The sequence below is a fragment of the Talpa europaea genome, assembly GCF_964194135.1.
Source record: "Talpa europaea genome assembly, chromosome: 6".
NCBI lineage: Eukaryota > Metazoa > Chordata > Mammalia > Eulipotyphla > Talpidae > Talpa > Talpa europaea.
In genome coordinates this window covers 30640049-30661374 of record NC_140072.1, presented here as the reverse complement: position 1 = coordinate 30661374, position 21326 = coordinate 30640049, and the positions used below count along the sequence as shown (strand labels likewise).

Genomic DNA, 21326 nt, shown 5'->3' with positions numbered 1-21326 from the left:
CATTTGCTGTTTCCAAACAATTTTTATGATTTTTGTTCTATTTCTGTGAAAAGTATCATTAGAAATCTGCTAATGATTACATTAAATCTGTATGTTGTTTAAATAAATTGACTGTTTTTAAAATGTTAATTCTTCCAATAAATGGGTGCAGAGTATCTTCTAATTTCCTTGTGTTTTCTCCTTCTTCAGCAACGTCTTAGCATTTCAGTGTACAGGTCTTCCACCTCCTTGGTTAAATTTAGTTTTAAATATTTAATTCTTTCAGGTGCTACTGTAAGTGCAATTGTTTTCTTAATTTCTCTTTCTGCTAGTTTGCATTTATGTTTGTTCATTTCATTCTAAGAATAGTTTTCTGAAGGCTGGAATCTTAATGCTATTTAAAATGACTATTTTTGCTTTCAACAGTGGTTGCTAAATGGTTTTATTTTAGTAGCAAGCAGTGTGTGATTGTTTTCTTCTTTTTTCCCCAATAAATTAAAGTACTATTTCATTTCCTGTCATACAGTATTGATTGATATTTCTAAAACAAAGCTAAAGTAAAATGGTGATAATATAAAAAATGTCCTACTTTAATGGGGATGCTTTTAGTGTTAATCATGATGTTGGGAGTTGGTTTAAGATATATTTCATTTTACATTGCCGAGGAATAGTCTTCCATTTCTAGTTTACTAAATGAACATTTTAAAAATCAATGATAATATTACATTCACTGGTTATCTGTATAGAATCTATATAAATGATCTGTATTGTTTTTCCTCATTTATTTTAATGATAAGTATTAATAGATCACCTAATTTTGACATGTCACAGCATTCCTGATATTCATCCGGCTAGATCATATGTGGTTTCTGAAGTCAGAATGAGGCAAACTTGAAACTTTGGTTTACTTTTAGAGATTATGTAACTCTGGGCCACATGTCCTCATGTAAAATTAACATAATAATAGTACCTCAGAATGATAGCCTAATCAGTTACTAGATAAAGTATCATGTAGGCACTGACCATAATAATTGGCATAGCATGCAGCAGACATTTATAAGGGTGAGTCATCCATTTATATACTACTAAAAATAAATATGCACTGTGTGTGTTGATGAGGATTTTTGCAGTTACGATCATAATACAAATTAATCTACATTTTGGGGACTTTATAGTATGTAGGTACTACATTCCTTGCACTACTGACTTTTATGTAAGAAAGTCCTAATTTTATAAAGTTAAGTTAGGATGGTGGTCTATTATTTTCTGCACTCTGAAACAGATCCAATCCCTTTGGGAATTCTCTATTTCTAAGAACACTTTTTCCCAAAGTAAACATAGTACAGTAGTAGTTAAGATAAAGACATCCAAACTCAAGTCCTCATTTTCAGCTAGTTAATAGAGTGACTTTGGTCAAGTGGTTAAATTATTTTTATGACTACGTTTTCTCATCTATAAAATGAAGATTTTTAAAATTATTTATATGCTTTTTATATTATAGTTCATTCTCCTCTCAGGTAAAATCTCCATAAAATTTCCACCACCTAAATGCCCATGAACTGTCACCATAGTCTCTTCACTAAACATGTTGCTCCATCCATGTTGCTGCAAATGGCATGAGTCTATTTTTTTTTTTTTGACTGATGAATAGTATTCTATTGTGTACGTATGCTATATCTTCTTGATCTAGTTACCTGCTTTGGGGCATTTAGGTTGCTTCCATATCTTAGCTGTTGTAGATAGTGCTGCAATAAACATAGGCATTCAGGTTTCCTTTCAAATTAATGTTTTTGTGACCCTTGGGTAGATTCCTAGACATAAAATTGCTAGATCATATTGTAGGTTTATTTTTAGTAGTCAGAGGAACCTCCACACAGCTTCCATATTGGTTGGACCATTTTACATACCCACCAGCAATGTAAGAGAGTTCCTTTTTCTCCATATCCTCACCAACATATGCTGTTGCCAGTTTTTTTTTTTAATATATGCCATAAAATGAAGATTGTAATGGGATCTACCTTTCAGAGTTGATGTGAAAATTTAATCAATATTCAGTATATATTTTGTTACCATTTGTGTTAGTGCTACATTAAAAGATATTAAACTGAGAACATAGGAAGTAATTATTGACAATTATTGGCAATTACAATTTATTGTAATGTATTATCAATATTATAAATAATTGAGGGGAAAGTTACCTAGAGCAAGAATCATTTACACTGGGAATTTCTGCACTTATTTCTGTTCTAGTTTGATCAGTTTTTATTTTTTCTATATTAATTTAAAAATGACAGTTTGTTTACCATTTCTATTATAGCACTCAGTAAGAAATGTCCCTGGCAATAGCCAAACTTTGGAAACAGCTTTGTTGCCCAAAAACAGATGAGTGGATCGAGAAGATGTGGTATATATACACAATGGAATATTACTCAGAGATTAAAAAAGTAAAACTTATGCCATTTGCAGCAACATGGATGACTAACTGAAATAAATCAAAAGGATAAAGCTTAAATACCAGATGATGCCACTATTATGTGGAATACGGAGAAACCAAAAGAAGTGTCAGATGAAGACAAGTTTAAAAAGCAACCCTTAAAAGCTTACTACAAAACGGAAGCACCCAGAGGGGAAGGGAAGGGAGAGGATTGAGAGCAAAGAGGGCGGGGTACACAGTGGCCTATGGAGGTGGACTATGAATGATTTGGTGGCTGGTGCACTATATGGCAATATCTGAGGCAGGTGAGGGGCATCTCCACTTCCAAAATAGCAACAGTAATGTAAGCCAGTGTTATCTCAAGGAAAGGGAGAGAGGGAGGGGAGAAAGTAAGGAGGAAGAAGATGTGACAATATTTGTGATAGAATGTTTCTTCCTTCGAAATGAAAAGTTTTATAATAATAGTAAGTATTTAAAGACCCTAATAGTTTAAAGATTTAAAAAATGACAGTATAGTAATCAATGAGATATACCATACAAAACCTGCTAGATAGACTGACAGACTACATGGCAACATTTAAACTTCTAGGAGAGATTTAACTAGCAAGAAAATGAAAAAGGAAATGCTTTTCTTTTTAAGAATGTCAAGAATAATAAATATTCTTAAAAAATAAAATACAGGTTAAATTAATACGTGGATTATTAATGGATTATTAAATTCAGTAATACATTTGGAACACCCTATTAGTGTCTGTAGGTAGGTAAGCAAGAGGAATGTTTTAATGTTGAAGTGTTACTTTAGATGATTTATCTTTCTGTTTTTTTTGCATCTATTTAGAAAATTTGAATGTTTCCTACTTTTGTCTTGATGCTGAATTGGTAATGAGATATCATATGCATTAGCTTAACAAGTATATTATAGTGTCTGTGCTGATGTCAGTTTGGTCACTTGTTAGAAAAATGTGTTGACAAACTTCAGCCCCTATAGCATAGGCTGGACGTTATAATGTCTCAAGCTGAATGATGTTAGTGGTACATTAAAACTAAAACGAAATGCTAAGATAAGATAGCATTTGGGCCTCCCCTGGTGGCGCATTGGTTGAGCACTGAGCTGCAAAGCTGCCCACAGCCTCTGCAGTGCTGGTTCAATCCCCGGCTGCTGGTGAGGGTGCCACATGGCACACAGACCTCTCCTGCCATGCCTGCTGCTCCCCTCAGCAATGTATTTTGTTAGTCTGCCTGTTCTGCTCCCTGCTCTGGCTCTGGTGAATTCTCTCACCATCCTGTGCTTTTAACTGTACCCAGTGCTTATATAAATAAATACATAAATCAAAAAAAAAAAAAAGAAAAAAGAAGAAAAAAAGAAGATAAGATAGCATTTAAATGGAAAGTTACTCATAAATCTGTCTTGAAAATATTTTCATAATTTCTTCTTTTGGCATTTTTGGTATAGAATAAATTGTAATTGTAAGTTTGATATAGCAGATAGAATTAATTAAATTACATCACCACTATTTTAAAGGAATATAGGATTTTACCTAGGAAACCTAATCAAAAACATATTATTAGCAAACCAGCTGTTCTGGGCTACATTAGTTTGTATCTTGGCCAAAACTTAAATATTTCCTACATCTCTTACTCACCTAACATTAAAGGTAATTGTAAAGATTGTGGGTGAATTAAAGTTTACTTGTTGTTAATTAGACTGCAACCAGCACCAGTGGTTAAACATTCTTGTCTCTTTTGCCAACATCAACATATGTTAGTTGCTTGAGGAGAAAGATGTTTTTGTTTTGCTTGCTTGTTTGTTTGTTTGTATGCTCATTATTCAGGAGTATGAGAATAATCATTATGATTCCTTGCAAGAAGCATTCTTCAGAGCTAGCATCTTAGATAAAGTTATTGAGTTGTCAGGAAAGTCACGATGTATGTTTTCTAAGTTATGCCATGACTTTTTCAACAACTCAATAATTCAAAGTAAAAATGGTGCCATTAACAGCTAGTCTCATTCTTGTAGGCTGAGGGAGAAAAAGGAGGTGACAAGGAATGCTTTCAAGCAACTCAGATAAAAATTAATCTATTTATAAATAGAAGGATTTTAATATTTATGAAAGGAGAATATTAAAAGGGTATGAGACATAGTTCTAATATTTATTTTAAAAAGTGTAAAATGAAGAAAAATAAACAAGACAATATTCACATTTCTAGTTACATTCAGTCAATCTGTTTTAAACCTGGGAAGCCAATTAGAACATTGAAAAATTATAGTAGAAAAATGTTTCTACTGGGTCAATTTGTGTTTCAGAATTCAGTAACTCTACCTATTTAATTATTTGATATATGAAAAAGTTAATAATGATTTATTTCTTCTCTCCTATAACCATTTATTTTTTAATAAAATATAATCAGTTTAATAACTTTGTAAAGAAATAAAGAAGGACGTTTGGTCCACATGTGTATTTTTATACCTCTATCAATATTAATATTATTGTTATTGAAGAACCATTACTTTACATCTTTGCTAATGTTTTTATAGTAGTAGTCACTGTAGCCCTCTGAAACTATTGAAAACATCATATAACCATATTCTACAATTTTTTTGCTATAATACATTGTTTACAAAAATCAGATCTATATTTGATTATTGATTATAATATTTGAAAGACTATTTGCTGGAAAGTCATTAGTATTTTGTTTTTTAAGCACTAGGTTTATTTCCATTAACAAACTACAAATAAATCTGTTACTAAGGGGGGAAATAAGAAGTCAGACTAGAAGGGAGAAAGGAAAGATGCTCTTCTCCACTTCTCAAAGTGCTCATCAATTAAAAAGTCTATGAGTATCTCATGACATCCAGAATTGTAATTATACTTAAGGGGTAGTGTGCTTCCATTTCTGTTCCTAAGGCTCCTAAAGTGTGAGAAAATATGCTCTGGCCCAAATTCAAGTGAAGATTTAGCCTCCCAGTAATTCTAAACATCTACACTAATGTAATACCTATGGAAGAAGAGCTGTTGGGGCATGACAACCACCATCTTACCAAGTTTAGCATTGTTCAAAGTCTCATGAAATGATAAAGGATATAGAGACCCCAAGGTGTCTGCATGTGGTCTCTCTACTCTTCAGTGGAAGGGAGGCAGCATGATGTGATTGAAAAACCTTAGCATGGAACCAGATAGACCTGGTTGAATGTGACCAGGTTATGCTTTGGCTTTGTGACTTCAAGGAAATCACTTATTTGCTTTAAGTTTAAAACATCTTCACCAAGATGATTATAAAGTTGACAGAGTTATTGTGTGGATTGAAGGAGGCAAGGAGTGAGAAGTCATTGTTATATTACAGGGTATACATAAAAGTAAGGATGTTACAATCTCTTTCCAAGTGCTTACAAAAATCATGTCTAAACTACAGTTTTTAGCATCTCAGATTCCTTTTTGAGTGGTTAAGCACATAAAAATCTGGAACCACATTGCTTGAGATCAAATCACAGAACTGAGGTTTAATAAATATGTGATTTGGGTAAGTTATGAAACCTTTTGAGGCTAAGCTTCCTCATCAGATAAATGAAATTCATAATGTATATTCTAATGTGTTTTTCTTATAAACTGTATATGAGAAGTGCCTCACTCATAGAAAGTATTCAAGAAATGTAGCTATTAACATTCTCACCAACAATACAATCATCATCACCATGCATAGATCTGTTGTGAAATACAGTCCTTTTTGATTATCTGCATTCATTTAGGATGCATTGGACCAATATTACAATTTATTAAAATAAGTTTTTGATTCTGTGATAGCATGATATATGTTTATCATGAGGATTTTTTTTTTTACCTTTTTGATTATGTTTGGCTTGTGTTCATTTTAAAAGAGTGGACATGTTTGTCAGAGAAAATGTGTAAGTTGAATATGAGATCACAGCATATTAATCTTGCTGTCACATTTAATAATTAACAATTTTTCACAGGTAACCCTAAGTCCACTGTAGAATAATAATGTTGATCAAATGAGACATGGCCTTCTTATAAGGCATTAGCTTTTTAACTATTGTCATTAGCTTTTTAACTTTGAGTGTCTTTTGTACTTCAGAAGGTTTTTGCTTCATAATGAAACATCATTACAGATCAGCAGTATCCTTTTGTTCAGCAGATTGAATGTCCACCTCCATACTAAAGTTCTCAAATTTCTTTTTCCCAAACAAAATATAGGAGATTAATTATTTGGCTAGTTTATTGAATTATTTGAAGTTAGCAAGGGACATTTATTCATCTTATGTTCAAAATATTGATGAGCTATTAGGATTTGAGCACTTTGTGTAACTTCAGATTTCTTGGCCACATTACAGGAAGAATTCATATTTTGACCTGATTTATTTGAAAATTTTCCAAAAGCAAAATTGGATTAAGAACCCCTCTGCTTGTTTGAAATCAGTTTTTCACTGCCTGGAAAACAGTGTACATTTCAGAGACATAGAGAGTAAACCTCATAAACCTTGGTCATTTTCTCTTCTGGCAAAGAGGGAAATAAAATGGTAGTGGTGAAAACTTTTATTTCTTTAAAGAGTTTGTGGAGTGTATTTACAAAATTATTCAAGTGTTTTTGAAAAGCATTTCTGAGGTGGAAAGTATGAGAACTCTTGCTACAACTTGCAATTAAAGAACCCTCTAGAGAAAAAAGTTAACAAGATATTCCACCCCACAAAGAAACTAAATCTGTTGTATTAGCTTTGAAATATAAGCATAGAATGATGAATCATTTTTTGACATTGGCAAAGTAAATGACTTTTGGAAAATGTGGCAAGTCCCTGTTGATTCAGAAAGTCTTTATATATTACATTTCATAAAGTACATTGATGAATGAAACTTAGGAACAAACAATTAGATGAATGTCAAGATTCATACTGCTAGTTTCTACAAGTATATCAACAATTTTCCATTTTTAGCTTGGAAGATTTTTAAAAATTGCTTAAGCTATCTATTTTCCAGTTGCTTTATTTGTATAAATGACATATTTTAGGTCTTTTGTGCATAATTCCATAACCTAGTTTTATCTCCTAGACAAATTTTCTGGATAATATCTACATATGTTCATATAGAATTTACATATCTCCATCTTTATAAAGAGTTCATTTATTTATATCTGAATCTGCATTTGTACATTACAGCATCTGTCTTTAAACATATCTGTTTCCCCTCCTCTGGGCCTGTGCACATATTGGTTCCTCTGCCTGAAAAACTCTTCCTCTCATTATTGATTTCTTCTCATTTTCAGCTCCTCAGATTGGTTTGCTTTCGTTTCGCAATGCCTCCCATAACACCCTGCTCTTTCCTTCTTGGCACTCAGCATTCTTTATATGCTAATATAAATTATAATGTATAAAGAAATAATGAAAGACTTAAGCTTCATAACCATAGAGATGCTATCTCATTTGTTAACCATTATTTATCCAGAACTTAGTAGATATCAGGAATGTAGTAAAAACAATTAGTATTTGTTGGATGAATGAATGAATGAGTGAATATAATTGAGGACTAAATACATGTGTTTCCAAATTTTTAGACTAATCTATACAAGAAATTCATTCAATTTAAGAAGTAATTATATATAAATGCAACCAACAAATATACTTGTTTAGAATTTTGAGTCCTACAAAGAATGTTACTGTGTTTTAAGAAATACACTGCACCTAATAGATATTTGATACACATATCTTTACATTATTTTTGTGGCAGCGTTACAGTTTTATTAAGATGAAGAAAGGTTAAAATCATCAGAACTTCAGCCTTAGATACCATATGTCCCCTCCTGAAAACGCTATTGTGCCAAAGTTACATACATAAACATAGATTTATTTTTGATGGCTGTAGAAATTATTACTTACCCCACTTACCAAACAGCTTTGCTGTTTCAATAGAAATAGTCTTTGGTGAATGCACTTCTCTGCCCATTTGCACACATTTATTTGCTTTTTTAAAGGATGTCAAACTGGTAGTTCTGGGCTAGAAGTCAATAAAAAAGGTAGCACTGTTAGTTTTTTTTTTTTTTTTAAGATTTATTTATTTATCTATACAAGAATGGGTACAGTCAGAAGTGCGGGAGGGTGAGAGAATTCACCAGAGCCAGAGTGGGAAACAGAACAGGCAGACTGACTGAAATACACTCCTGAGGGGAGAAGTGGGTGTGACAGGAGAGGTCTGTCACGCCATGTGGGACCCTCACTGGTGGCCAGGGATTGAACCGGTGCTACAGAGGCCACAGGCAGCTTCGCAGCCCAGTGTTCAACTGCTGCGCCACCACAGGAGGCCCAGCACTGTTAGTTTTTATGTTGGAATATATTTCAAGCTAGGGCTCTGCTTGAGGTTTGTGGAAACTAAGATAGCATAATGAAGATAGTACATCAAATACACTTGAAAATATTGCCTTGCTATTTGCTGCCTGCAAGTCATGATATACAAAAATAATCTTAAAAAATGATATCTCTTCCAAACTATTTTTTTTTTTTCATTTCAGGTATAACTTAGAAGTATTCATCAATAGAGGTACTTAAAATAATTGTATTTATCTCTTGATAAACTTTTATTTTTAAAGATTTTTAAAATATAGTGGCTAATTTTGTTTTACTTATAATATAGTTAGTAAGGTAACATTTACTGTGTGAGAGACTAAAATCGCCATCCAAAGATTTTTTTTTTCTATTTCTCTGAAAAATGTGTGCTCTGTTCTAAGAAACTCTGGGGCATTATAGTCAGACTACAATTTATATAGTCAGCTCTTTACCAAACAATGTTACTGGGATACGAGAAGTAAATGAAATCCAGAAATAATTCTAACCTCTTTTATAGGAAAACTTTTTTCATGTAGAAATATCAACAACTTAGAAGAATTGATAAAGCTGAATGTCCTTTTCCTGTCTAGTTTCTGGTGAAGGTAATAATAAGCAGTATAATGGCCCAATAAAAGAAATCAAAGAGAAGCAGATAAACAAAGTTATGTTTTAATCAGCAGCTGAAACATGTTTATTGCAGTTTCCTGAATGACTGTCAATATGAGCAAAGTTAATTTAAAACTAGGGGTTTTTAAGGCAACAATGATAAAACAGATCTAAAATAAACAAACAAAAAAATCAGGCCATATCTGATCATCTCAATGTACTTTGGAAGATTTAACTTAAATTGGTGTATATCCTAAATTTCCATGCAGCAACCTGAGGAATTTGTCATGATGCAAGTTCTCTGGGCTAAATATTAAAACTAGGGAATTATCTGTGAAAAATTTAGAACTTTATATAGACCACCAGCAAATCCACATTTTTTTTTTTGTTATTGTTCTGTTTGATTTTTTTTTCTTTTTGATTATTTAGGGAAAAAAGTTTAATCATAAAATATATTTCTTTTTAGGTAAGGACGCACTTAAACTTGAATACTTCTATTCATGGCATTTTCTATCTCAGTGGATAGAAATACAGAATTGATAATCTCATTGGGATGGTTCTGCTTCCCAAGAAGATATGCTAACATAATTTCATTCTACAGCAGTTATGGTTTCATGCAGAGACAGTATGTTTGAACCATGGGAATGTACCATGAAAAAGACTTGATGACATCTCTGAACCCATGGACGCACTGGAAAACTTCATAATGGTTCAAGCTTATCTAGTATTGGCTAGACTGGTGATCTCAAAAATAAAGATGATCTCAAAATATCAATATAGGGTTATTGTCCCTTTCAAAAATATACCACCCAGTCATTTAGTGGACTAATTTCACTCCAACATTGTTTTAATTCTTGATTTGATTTTATCTAAGGAGAGAAATATGTGGAAATCATAGTATTAAAAAGATGGTGAGTTGTTATTGCCAGAAGTCAGGGCCTCCATCCTCAAGAGAAGAAATCATTGACCCTTCTTTTCACTTATGAGCATCAAGACCTATATAACTGGCAAGACAATGGTTCTAACCCATACTCTTAATTCCTCCCATCCTTACAGGAGGGGTTAGAATTTTTAGAATTAGAGATAAATGAAGAAATCTTCACTTAAATAATACCATCAAATTCTAGTTAATCTATCTTACAAATTTTGAAAAACTCTGGAACTCGAAATTCCATTTAGATGACTGTTGTATTTCAAACCATTCACTTTGTTTCCTTTTCTAATTTTGTTTTCTGTGCTAACTGCCTTGGTCTCCATTTTGGCTTTTCATAGAACAGTAGTAGTATAGGATGGGAGAGGACAGAACGGTTGTCCGATAAAATGTTTTGTGCTTCAGTGTAACCAATGGCAGGACAGCCTTTTCCATAGGTGAACATTATTAAATTTTAGAATGTTCTCTCTTCAGCCAAATAGTAGATATTCTGACTTTGGTCACATCTCAGTCTTTTTGTGCTTTAATATATTCATTCATAAAATACATAAGCTGCTTCACAAATGATGTCACTGAGATATTAAGTGTTCTAACTAAACTGAAATGGCTATATAATTCAAGCATTATTTTAATTAACGTCTATGCACTAACTATGAAGCAAAACGTTGTTTTTCAACTGTAAGAATAATAATAAATAATAGCAATAACAACATAACTCACACGTGCTGAGTAGTCATTATGTGTGCTAAGAACTTGATATGCATTATTGCAACACAAGCAAATTGTCATGTAATGAAAATGTTCTGAAATTAAATAGTGGTGATGGTTGCACAATCTTACGAACATAGTAAAACCATTGAAGTGTACATTTTAAAAGGGCAAATTTTATGACATGGATTATATCTCGATTAAAAAAGAAAATTGTATGTGAAAGAGTTTGGAAAATTACAAATGTAGAGGTAGTCTGCTAGGTGCAATGAGGAATAAACCAGTGTTTTTTTTTTTTTTTTAATCTTAAGCACTTTATGTGAAATTGAGGATTTAAAGCAGGTGTATAAAAACTAACACCTACAACATTGTGTGAAGGACCATCATGGGCTGGAAAATTTGTGGAAGTTTTTTTTTGACACTCAGAGAATTGAGAGATAATTATAATTATTAGCCTCCAAGAGGGTAATATCACTGTCACAATATACTTTCATGGACTCAAAGGAGTAACAACATTCTGTAGAATGGGAGTACTTTAGAAAAGATTTCTACCTATAGTTACAATTTGATGAGAAAATAAAAATAGGTTTTTAGATTGTAATACCTCTAAATGAGAACTTTCTGAGGTGTTCTCACCCTAGATCTCACCCACTCCTGGTTCCTTATTGTGTGAGGCTATGGATGCCACAGTTCACGTGTAAGATGAACTGTGATGAACTATACACCTCCTGGTTCCAAGCCTTTTCTTGAAACAGAGACATAACTAAAGCCATTCTTTTATTTATAGCCCTTTCCATTTGGTCAGGTTCCAGTACTTGTTTATTAGCTGTATGGTTTGGGGTACGTTATTTAAACTGAGCAGATAAGGAAAATAGTACTTCCTTTCAGTTGAAAGGGAATTTTAGGTAGATGTATCTATCCTGTGTAACTCAATGCCTAGCACCCGGTGAGCACTCTAGTATGTAATACCTGAAAAGAGAAAGGGGAGGCAGAACTTATCTTCTATATCCCATAGTATCATTGTATCAGTAACTGTATTATAACTATAACTGTCCAAATTCCGGCTTGCTTTTGATGCGAGGCTGGAGGTCCTTCAGAACCCTCCCTCACTGTGTTCCTCTCTGCTGCTCTCTTAACTTTTTTCAGGGTGGGTGAACCTTGTATGCAGGATTTTTCTCCCAATTTAATTGAAAACTTCTTGAAAAAGGATACTCTTTATATGTTTGTTTTTGTTGTCTATATACTTAGTGCATACATACATATTTGATTTTTTACTCATTAGCTGAACGAATAAAAATAAAGTATTATTCAGTGGGTAAAGTGAAAGACAGAACAAAAGTAGCTTCTTATTTTTGAAATTGTGACTTTTTTTTCTTTTGGGGGGATGATGCATTTCCAGCTCAGTACGAGGTTAGAATAACTAGACCACAGCTTCTTGACATGATGGATCATCTAGATTGATAAACACAATCTCTACCAGTCAGCAAGACCTCCAAGTCATTCCTTTGGAAATGCACTTGGATTAAATTAGCAATTATCTGAATCCTTGTGTTTGTTTTGAAATGAGAGAATAGGTGGCTCTTGGCATATTCATCAGTGTTACTCCATTCACAGTGGCTTCAGACCCAAGATCTCCCCTCAAGCCTGAAAACCTCAGTTCTCTGGTGAGGATTAGCCACTGGAGCAAGAAAATGTAACATTCAACCTGTCTCTAATTTCAGTTAAGATAAAATTGGACCATCAAACCATTAGACCATGAATTGAAATAGGCACAAACACGGTGTACGTGTTTTGCTTTGTTTTGAAAATTTATTTATTTATACAAGAACTGGGATACAGGCCAGATGTTTGAGGGTGAGAGGATTCACCAGAGACAGAGTGGGGAACAGAACAGGAAGACTGACGAAATACACTGCTGACGGGAGCAGCGGGTGAGACAGGAGAGGTCTGTTGCACCATGTGGGACTCTCGCCTGCCCGCCAGGATTGAACCGTCGCTGCTGAGGCTGCGGACAGCTTCACAGTGCAGCGCTCAACCACCTGCACCACCAGGGGAGGACTGTGTGCATGTTAAGACATTGCCAACTCCCGTCCAGTGTAGAGCCCTGGAGTATAGGACTGTAACACTGTGCATGACAAGAGCCTTACAGACCATAAGCAAATCTCCCTGCTCATTTCCATGCTATCCTGTGCTGCACACTTGTCCAGACTATTCCATGATGCACTCTGAGACTATGGTGAAACAAATAAGCGAAAAATTATAGAAAACAATTTTTCAGTTTTTGCTGCCCTATTTTCCCCAACATAAGTGTGACAACCATAATTGCTTCTATATAGCAACCCCAGAGTAAGTGAAAAAAAGCAATACATATATGTAAATGCCTTATACAGGCTAAATCCTTATATACATATGTTCTATGTTACCTATTTTATATGCAGATAGACTGAAACATATCTGTACTTATACAAACATCTTGAAGTAAGCCCAAGATATTGAATACATGATTAAATCTTAATCTTGGTTAAAACAAATATTTTTCAAATGGATATGTGATCGCAGATAGAATTAAACAGTGCATTAAATTGTGGTGCAGCTTGCTGGAACTTGCAGGTTCCTTTCCAGTGTCGTCTTTCATTATGTTTCCTTTTAACTTAGTTTAATAATATAATCTTTATTCAGAAATGAGCTTTTGTGAAAAAAATCAATAATTACCTGTGTCACTATTTATTTAATGAATCCATGGAAAGACTTCATTAAATTATAAATGCCTCGTTACTGATACTCTCATAATAGATTTTTGAAATTATGATATGAGCCAGTTATCCATTTCAAGAAAGTTACGGTGCTGAAAGATCAGTACTTGTCCAGTGAAATTACTGCTATTTTTGCTAATGCAATATTCATGAGAATTTGCCAGAGACAGTCACATTCAATCCCAGAGAATAAGAATTGGAAATGGATTATCTTAAATTGTAATTATCCACTGGCAAGAAAGTTTAGCAAGTTTTTTTTTTTGTTTATATAATTGAAGTGAATTGCTATTCTGTCAACATGTGGACTGTGTTATAAGAATATTTTCAGCTTCTTCATAGAATCATAAATATTGTTATTCTAAATATAGTTGATTTAATATTTTGTGATTTATATTTATTTTTAATTTTGATTGTTTTCAGGAGAAAAGGACATTTAACTATCATTTATGTTTACATTGTTCCTCAAACATTTGATGCAACTTGGAATGGGTTAAATAATGTATGAATTAGGGTAGGGTCTATTGTTTCAACCTACTTTGTTGTTATTAAATTCTCTTATAGCTAACTCTGGAGTTTGAATTCATGAGATAACATAGATATTGAAAGTTGAAGACCAAATCAACACATACAGAGAAAGATGGACATTGTTTAAAATTCAGTTTCTTTGCAAGCATCACCAATCCTCATTATTTCTTAATTATCTGTTTTGCTATGTTACAATAAATCAGTCCCCATGAAATCTGTGGATATTACTATCTCAGAAAATAAACATTTTTATGTTTTATGTTGCAATAAAATTTAGAGATTAGGTAGACTTTGGTATATCTTGTACCTGTAGCATTGTAATGATTTTATTCATAGTACTTGGATCTTTTTTAAATAGTTAGGACTTTGATAAAAATAGACTGCTGTAGCCTTCCTGAAAGAACAAGAAGGGACTTGACTAATTTCTTTTGATCTATCCTGGAATAAGGAACATGTCAGTAATATTCAAATATCCTGAAACAATGGGCATCTCTAGAGTAATAAATATCTTCATGCACTTGTTATGTTTGAAATAGTTCACTCCTAGTACACTGTATAAAGGGGACAATGGCAAAGCCCCAAATAAAATCGTCAACAATTCTCTTCATATAGTTTTACATAAGGTGTTTTTTTTTTTTTAATAATAGCTCTCAGTGTAATCTCATCCCATAGTCTCGTTGCCCAGTTCAATGATGAGAGTCCAACAATGGCCAAGCAGAAGTGGTTCAAATCTTTAGGTTTTGATATTCTGATTTAAAATTTCTACCAAAACATGTATGAACTATACATCCTTTAAGCCTCTGTTCCCCTATGTTGTTCTCTCAACTGAGATTGGTGAAAGGTGAGATGCAGACAGTTGAGGTTATGGACTCTGATAAAGGCCTGCAGTGCACTTACTCTGTTACTGATTAAGGGAAAATCCACATGCTTTAAAAAATCAACTACATTCATGGTAGAGTTGACAGTCCTACTGTTAGAGAATGCTTCTCAGAGGCAGAGGACATAAGCACGTTTCTCTTTACTGACTTGTGTTATGAAATCTAAAGTTAACAGCAATAAGTCTTTCACTTAGAATGACTCGTAACACTGCTTTGCATAATTCAGAGACAGTAAATTTTAGATAAACTTATATTAGCTTTATCTTCACTTAAATATAAACTAAAATGGTGGGAAATGAAGTTTAGCTTTGTACCTCTACCAAATTATGTGATATTGAACAATTCATTGTTCTTTCCTGTGCATAGATTCATCATCTGTAAAATAAGAAATTGAATAAATTTCAGGCTCTTAGCATTTGATGATTTGTGGTGTATGTGAATATCACTAGGAAACTGCACTCCTTAAATGCCTGTACATGTGCCTATATTATATAGTATGATTTTCTATATTGTGAACATTTGTCAATAGTCTCTAAATAGACTTTATTGCTCTGATTTCACCAGTTATTGAATGAGAGAATTTCAACCCTTTTTTATTGTGAAATGGAAATAGTGAATTAAAGGGGCTATGTTAAAAGAGATGAAAGGGCGTCCTTTCATACAGGCATCATGCATCTTCTTTGTCAACTTCTGGGAAGATGGCAGCTCAATTCTCTTGAAAACATGTCTTTTGGAATATCAATTATCCATGAAAGAAATGCTTCACATTTATCCAGACATTAAAAATCTTGCTCTGCTACATGAAATTCTCATAAATAAGATTGGAGGAAAGCAGCTGTTGTGCAAAACATACTCTTGAACAATACCCTATATAATTAATTCTTACTGAATGCTGACTAATCAGTATGACTCAATACAATCCTTTTCCCCCCCTCCTGCCTTCTAGCACCAAGGAAAAATTGGAGTTAAATTTAATGTTGGGACAGATGACATCGCCATTGAAGAGTCCAATGCAATCATTAACGATGGGAAATACCATGTAGTCCGTTTCACGAGGAGTGGTGGCAATGCCACCTTACAGGTGGACAGCTGGCCAGTGATCGAGCGCTACCCTGCAGGTAAGCCAGTGAATGTGTATCTTGGGGAAGATTTTATGGAAAAAAAAAACCTGCAAAGCAAAGCACTGTTTTGTGTCCGTTTCACCAAATTGAGGGTTTTCTGAGAAACCATCAAGTATTTATTGGACTGTAGAGTCATGTGAATGTAATGATGTCCTAAACTGTTCTTGATACAGTATACAAATGGCGTTTCATAGGAGAACTTGAAGGCACACAATTTGTTTGGTAAAATTCAGCACATCAGTGAAACCAGGAAAAATGCACACATAAAATGTATAACTTGTCAAAGCTCTTTTTACTGGATCTTTGCATTTGAACAAAGGAAAGGCTTTGTCAAAAGTAACAAACTTAATATTTAAATCTAAGTGAGAGAATACTAGAAGACATTTCTCTGTAGGAATGTAGGAACAGACGGCTCCTTTGATGGTGATAGGTAGCTGAAACTAACAGAAGGAATGTGAGGGCCAGAGGAGAAACAAAAGTAGTAAAAGGATGTAGTTAGTGCTGTAAACCAGCAGATCCAAGAACATGTCGATGAATGAAGCTTGTTTCACTGTCATTTGCCATTGGATTTCATTGGATTTCACAAACACTTAGTGACACTAGTATTACTCATAAGTCTATAAAATGAATAAAAAGCTGTTACTGATAAAATAAAAATTACCTTGTTAATTGTTAGCCAACTTTATCAGTACTACATTATTGACACCAAGACAAGTACATCAGAAACTTAGTTAAACCTGTGTTACTTGTGATTGAGTATAGTCTCCATTAGAAAACAAAAACAAAAACAAAATGCTTACTTTTTAACTTTTTAAGCAAAATGCAAATTAAAGATTTAAGGTATTTTATTGCAATTATTGTCCTTTCTATATTTTAGTACAAAAGACATTAAAAACATCAGTCTTGTTTAACTCTCTCTTACCCTTTTAGATACAAGTGGCTTTTGCATAGTAGATTATATAGCACAGTATAAAGATAGAGTATAAAAAGAAATTACCATTTTGTGCAGCAAAAATGATTATACCAAAATGAGTATATAAATTTCTATTATAAAGGCTATTTCCTCAAAGAAATAATTTGTGAATATAACTTATTAAATGAGATCAATTTTTATTAGTACTGTCTCACATTTGTAGAAATAAATGTCTATGATCCCTTCTGGACAATTTATGATTTATAATATTTTTACATCTTGCAGCATTGTTTCAAACCTATTCTATAAGCCTGGTGTTCTACAAATATTTGCTGAATTAAATGTAATAAAAAAAACTGTTGTATGTCAAAATTCAGAAGTATACACATTAATTATATGTCCAGTGCCAATTATAATACTGGCAAATGGTAGTTACTCAATGAACATTTGCTGAATTGATGTCTGGGAATTATTACAATTTTATAATTATGAGAAGGTACACCTCTTGCCATCTATATAGTAAGATGAAAGAGTGGAAGGATCGTTATTTAAATGTGCATGGAATGTTACAGAGCCCCTGCTAATCCCTTATTACATGTAACAAAATCATACCAGACATGTTCATTTTATAATGCCTACAGTATCAGTGGAATTATAATAAGTAAACTGGCAAATTCATTAAAATATTGAATAATCAATTTATTGAGAAATCATTGCATTGGACACCATGAAAGCTAATAAAGTAGGATAAATTCCAGGCTCTGCCCATGGGATATTATCCTATATGAATTGTAGACCTGAACATATAAGTGATAAATTATGTTGCTATCAACAGTGTTTCAGTATTTAATTCTTTCAAATTATTATAACTTACTAACATTTTACTTTTGTCATACTTTCAAAACTGGTATTTTAAAAAACTTTGTTCTAAATAAGCCTTGTGGTATTCTATCAGAGGGTTAGGGGGAGAGGAAGGAAGTCTATTCACAAATAAGTTTGGAAAATTCAGGATTAAACTATGTTAAAAATATCTATAGACATTATTATATTAGTATTCATCATTCACATCTAAAAGAGAAATATAGTGTACATTTCACAAGCAAAGATAATCAGAATCTAGCTTTCTAATGCACCAAATGCATTATATGATTATTTTATGATTTACAAAAGTGCTTAGCTGATTATTTTCACATGTTTTATCTAATGAGCAATCTTCTTGTTGTATACATATCAGGTACTATGTATTATCTACAGTTTTTAAAAAACATGGTCCTGTCTCCTTGTAGCATGCTACCAATCTGAATGCTAGTAACTAAGATTAGAACAATAATAATAAATTCAACAAATATTTTGTAATCAGATTTGTTTAGCATGTGTAATATATGTCAATTAGATGGATGCTTAGAAAAAATGTAGTATAAATATGTTTATAAATTAGATAATTGATAAAATCTTATAGAAATAGCTATTACCTATGTAATCATTTATATTCAAATATTCTCACCAAATGATATTAATAAACCAAGAAGAGCAAAGTTGAAGTTATTATGAATGATATAAGCAAGGGTAAAACACAGAATCTATATGCAAGAAAATCAGAGCAATATGAGGATTTCTGGTACACACATACAAAAAACTAATGATCAGTATGTTAAGAACTCAGGAGTCCCCACTGTTGTCACCAAGTATTTCATTGATCATTTATTCTGTGTAAATTTCAGCATGATGCTGAGGTAGAAAATAAGCCATAAAATTTTCAAATTCTGTTTTTTCTCTTGGAGTTTAATCTGCAACAACCCCATGAAGGCTGAAAACAAATTTAAAAGTCTAGATGAAAGTTTTTTGAGCAAAGTGATTTTGTGTATGAGTTCAATATATATCTTTTATATTGATTTGTGGTATGACTATTTTTTATTTTAAAAGGGTTTTTTTGTTATCATTCATTAGAAGAACAGCTGGACTAATGCTTTTACCACCAAATCCTATAATCAGAGAAGCGGGAACCAACAGACTATATTTGGTTCCTTTTAAAGTGCCTGCACTGCAAAATATAGGTAATAAGGGTTGAAATTAGTAATTAAGTACAGCACTTAACCTTCCATTATAGGGCTTTGTGGTAAGTGCTTTTATATGAAGCAATTCATCTGGTAGCAACACTATACCTTTAATGAAAAGCACCTAAAGATTGACCAGTGGTATTACCCTGTAATTGTCTGGAAGGCTTTCATAGAAAAACTAATTAGAAGAAGTAGGTTTTATGCTCTTTTGGAGTGTATGTAATATTTCTATAACTCAACAATTCATATTTTAGAATAAATATTGAATTTTCTGAATAGCAGACCCAGTTTCCATTATTTTCTGTGTATGGAGCATAGTATAGAAATGTTTTACAAACCATTTAAGTTGAAAAAAGCCATTTTTTGGGTGCTTATCAGGTAAAGCTCTAGAATATAATGCATCATTAATCTCTGATTTGTCCCTAATTATTTTATGAGGCGATTTTTTTCCCCTCTGAACAGAAACAGACTTTCTTTTCTCATAATATTAATCCACAAAGTCTATCATCATTTTATTTGATCCAAGTAAAGATTGCTTCAGATAAATCAGTTACCTTTTAGGGTAAATGTTTAAATTAATTTGTTTACCACATGTGCCAAAAAGATGTCCTTTATATTTCTACATAGGGTCATATATTCATTTTATTTTATTCCTTTCAAGTTAATACATCAAATCAACAATTATTTAAAACATGTGTATTATATTAAAGCAGCAGCTGGGTTTACCATCTGATTACAGAGACAAGTAAAGGCTATCCCAGATTAAAAATATGTGAGCCAATGCAGGAGTCATATTTATTTGTCTAGTTTCTGAATATTAATATATATTTTTTAAAGCAACAGGAAAGTCAGTTTTAAGGGAGATGTCATTTGAGATTTGAGTGGTCTAGTCAAACTATGAAAAAATAGGGTACATGATTTGGGTATTGAAAGGCTAAATTTTTACATAGTTACATACATTTGTTCTAATGAAACAAGGAGGAAGAGATAGAGATAAAATATTTAGGAAGCTATTAAAACAATTCAGGTGTCAAAAGATAAAGGTCTAAAATAGGGTGAATAGGGTATGAGAAAATAAATAAGAGATTGAGTGCACAACACATTAACATGGTGAACAATTGAATAAAAGAAGTCCCTCTCTCCCTGCCCCCCCATACACTTCTTCCTCTCTTTCTGCCTCTCCATTAATTCTTCAACATTCTAACTGCACACTGTGTCACCAGACTACAGTAAGTACTAATGGAATGGAAACCTACGGTAGGAATGCATGGAGAACGTTACCCGTTCTTGCTTGCTATGAGATTGATTTGTTTGCACAACAAGAAAGATTCAGAAAACTTACCAATATCAACTAAAATGTGTTCATTTCAAAATCATAGTATAGGAGAAAGACAAATACCAAATGATTTCACTCATATGTGGAATATAAAGAAACAGAACAAAAGGAAGATAAAACTAAAACCAAACAAACCCAGAAATATGACTGTAAATTGAGACTATGAGAAGGGGGTGTTGGGGTGGGGAACAAAAGAGGTAAAATGTCCAGTGAACTATGGTAGAGGATTAAGGGTTCATTAGTGGTGGGTGTGGGGTGATAACACACATCTGCGGTGGTGAGAACCTGTCCCTCTGAATCATATACAGTGTTGTAAATCAATGTTACTTCAATTAAAGAAAATGAATAAAAAAAATGTAGCTATCTACAGTAAGAAAAAAATGCACCAAAAAATCATAGTACATAATTCAGTTGCTATTAGAGTTTAAAGAAAGAAGGAAATGGTGACCTTGAGTTGGGTAGCAAAGGAGATTCTTTAGACATATAAGATTTGCATGAAAGTCACGGATAGCCCAAGAAAATGCTCTATAGAGATGACATAAAATTTTTTCATGACTTATTTGTCTCAAAGATTTTGTAAATATTATTTCTAAATCTTGACTTTTACCACTTTGAAAAGTGGTAAAATATTTCAGAGTTCAGGAAAGTTATATTGATGATTGTCCTTTAAAATCTATACATTGAACTTAGATTAGTTGAATTATATTTGGTTCAGGTCATCAATAATTTATTCAGTATCTATTTGAGTCATTCTATT

At 32.8% G+C, this 21326-nt stretch overlaps 1 protein-coding gene across 35 annotated transcripts in view; it reads left to right on the top strand.

Annotated features, from left to right (window-relative positions):
* Nucleotides 1–21326, top strand: part of NRXN1 (neurexin 1) — a gene marked incomplete at its 5' end in the record, with an annotated part of 1024512 nt that overhangs the window by 855153 nt on the left and 148033 nt on the right. For all 35 annotated transcript variants that reach the window (XM_084235920.1, XM_084235919.1, XM_084235910.1 and 32 more), the window contains one exon: nucleotides 16089–16260. In XM_084235920.1, coding sequence (XP_084092046.1) covers nucleotides 16089–16260 — 172 coding nt within the window. The remainder of the gene's footprint in view (nucleotides 1–16088; nucleotides 16261–21326) is intronic.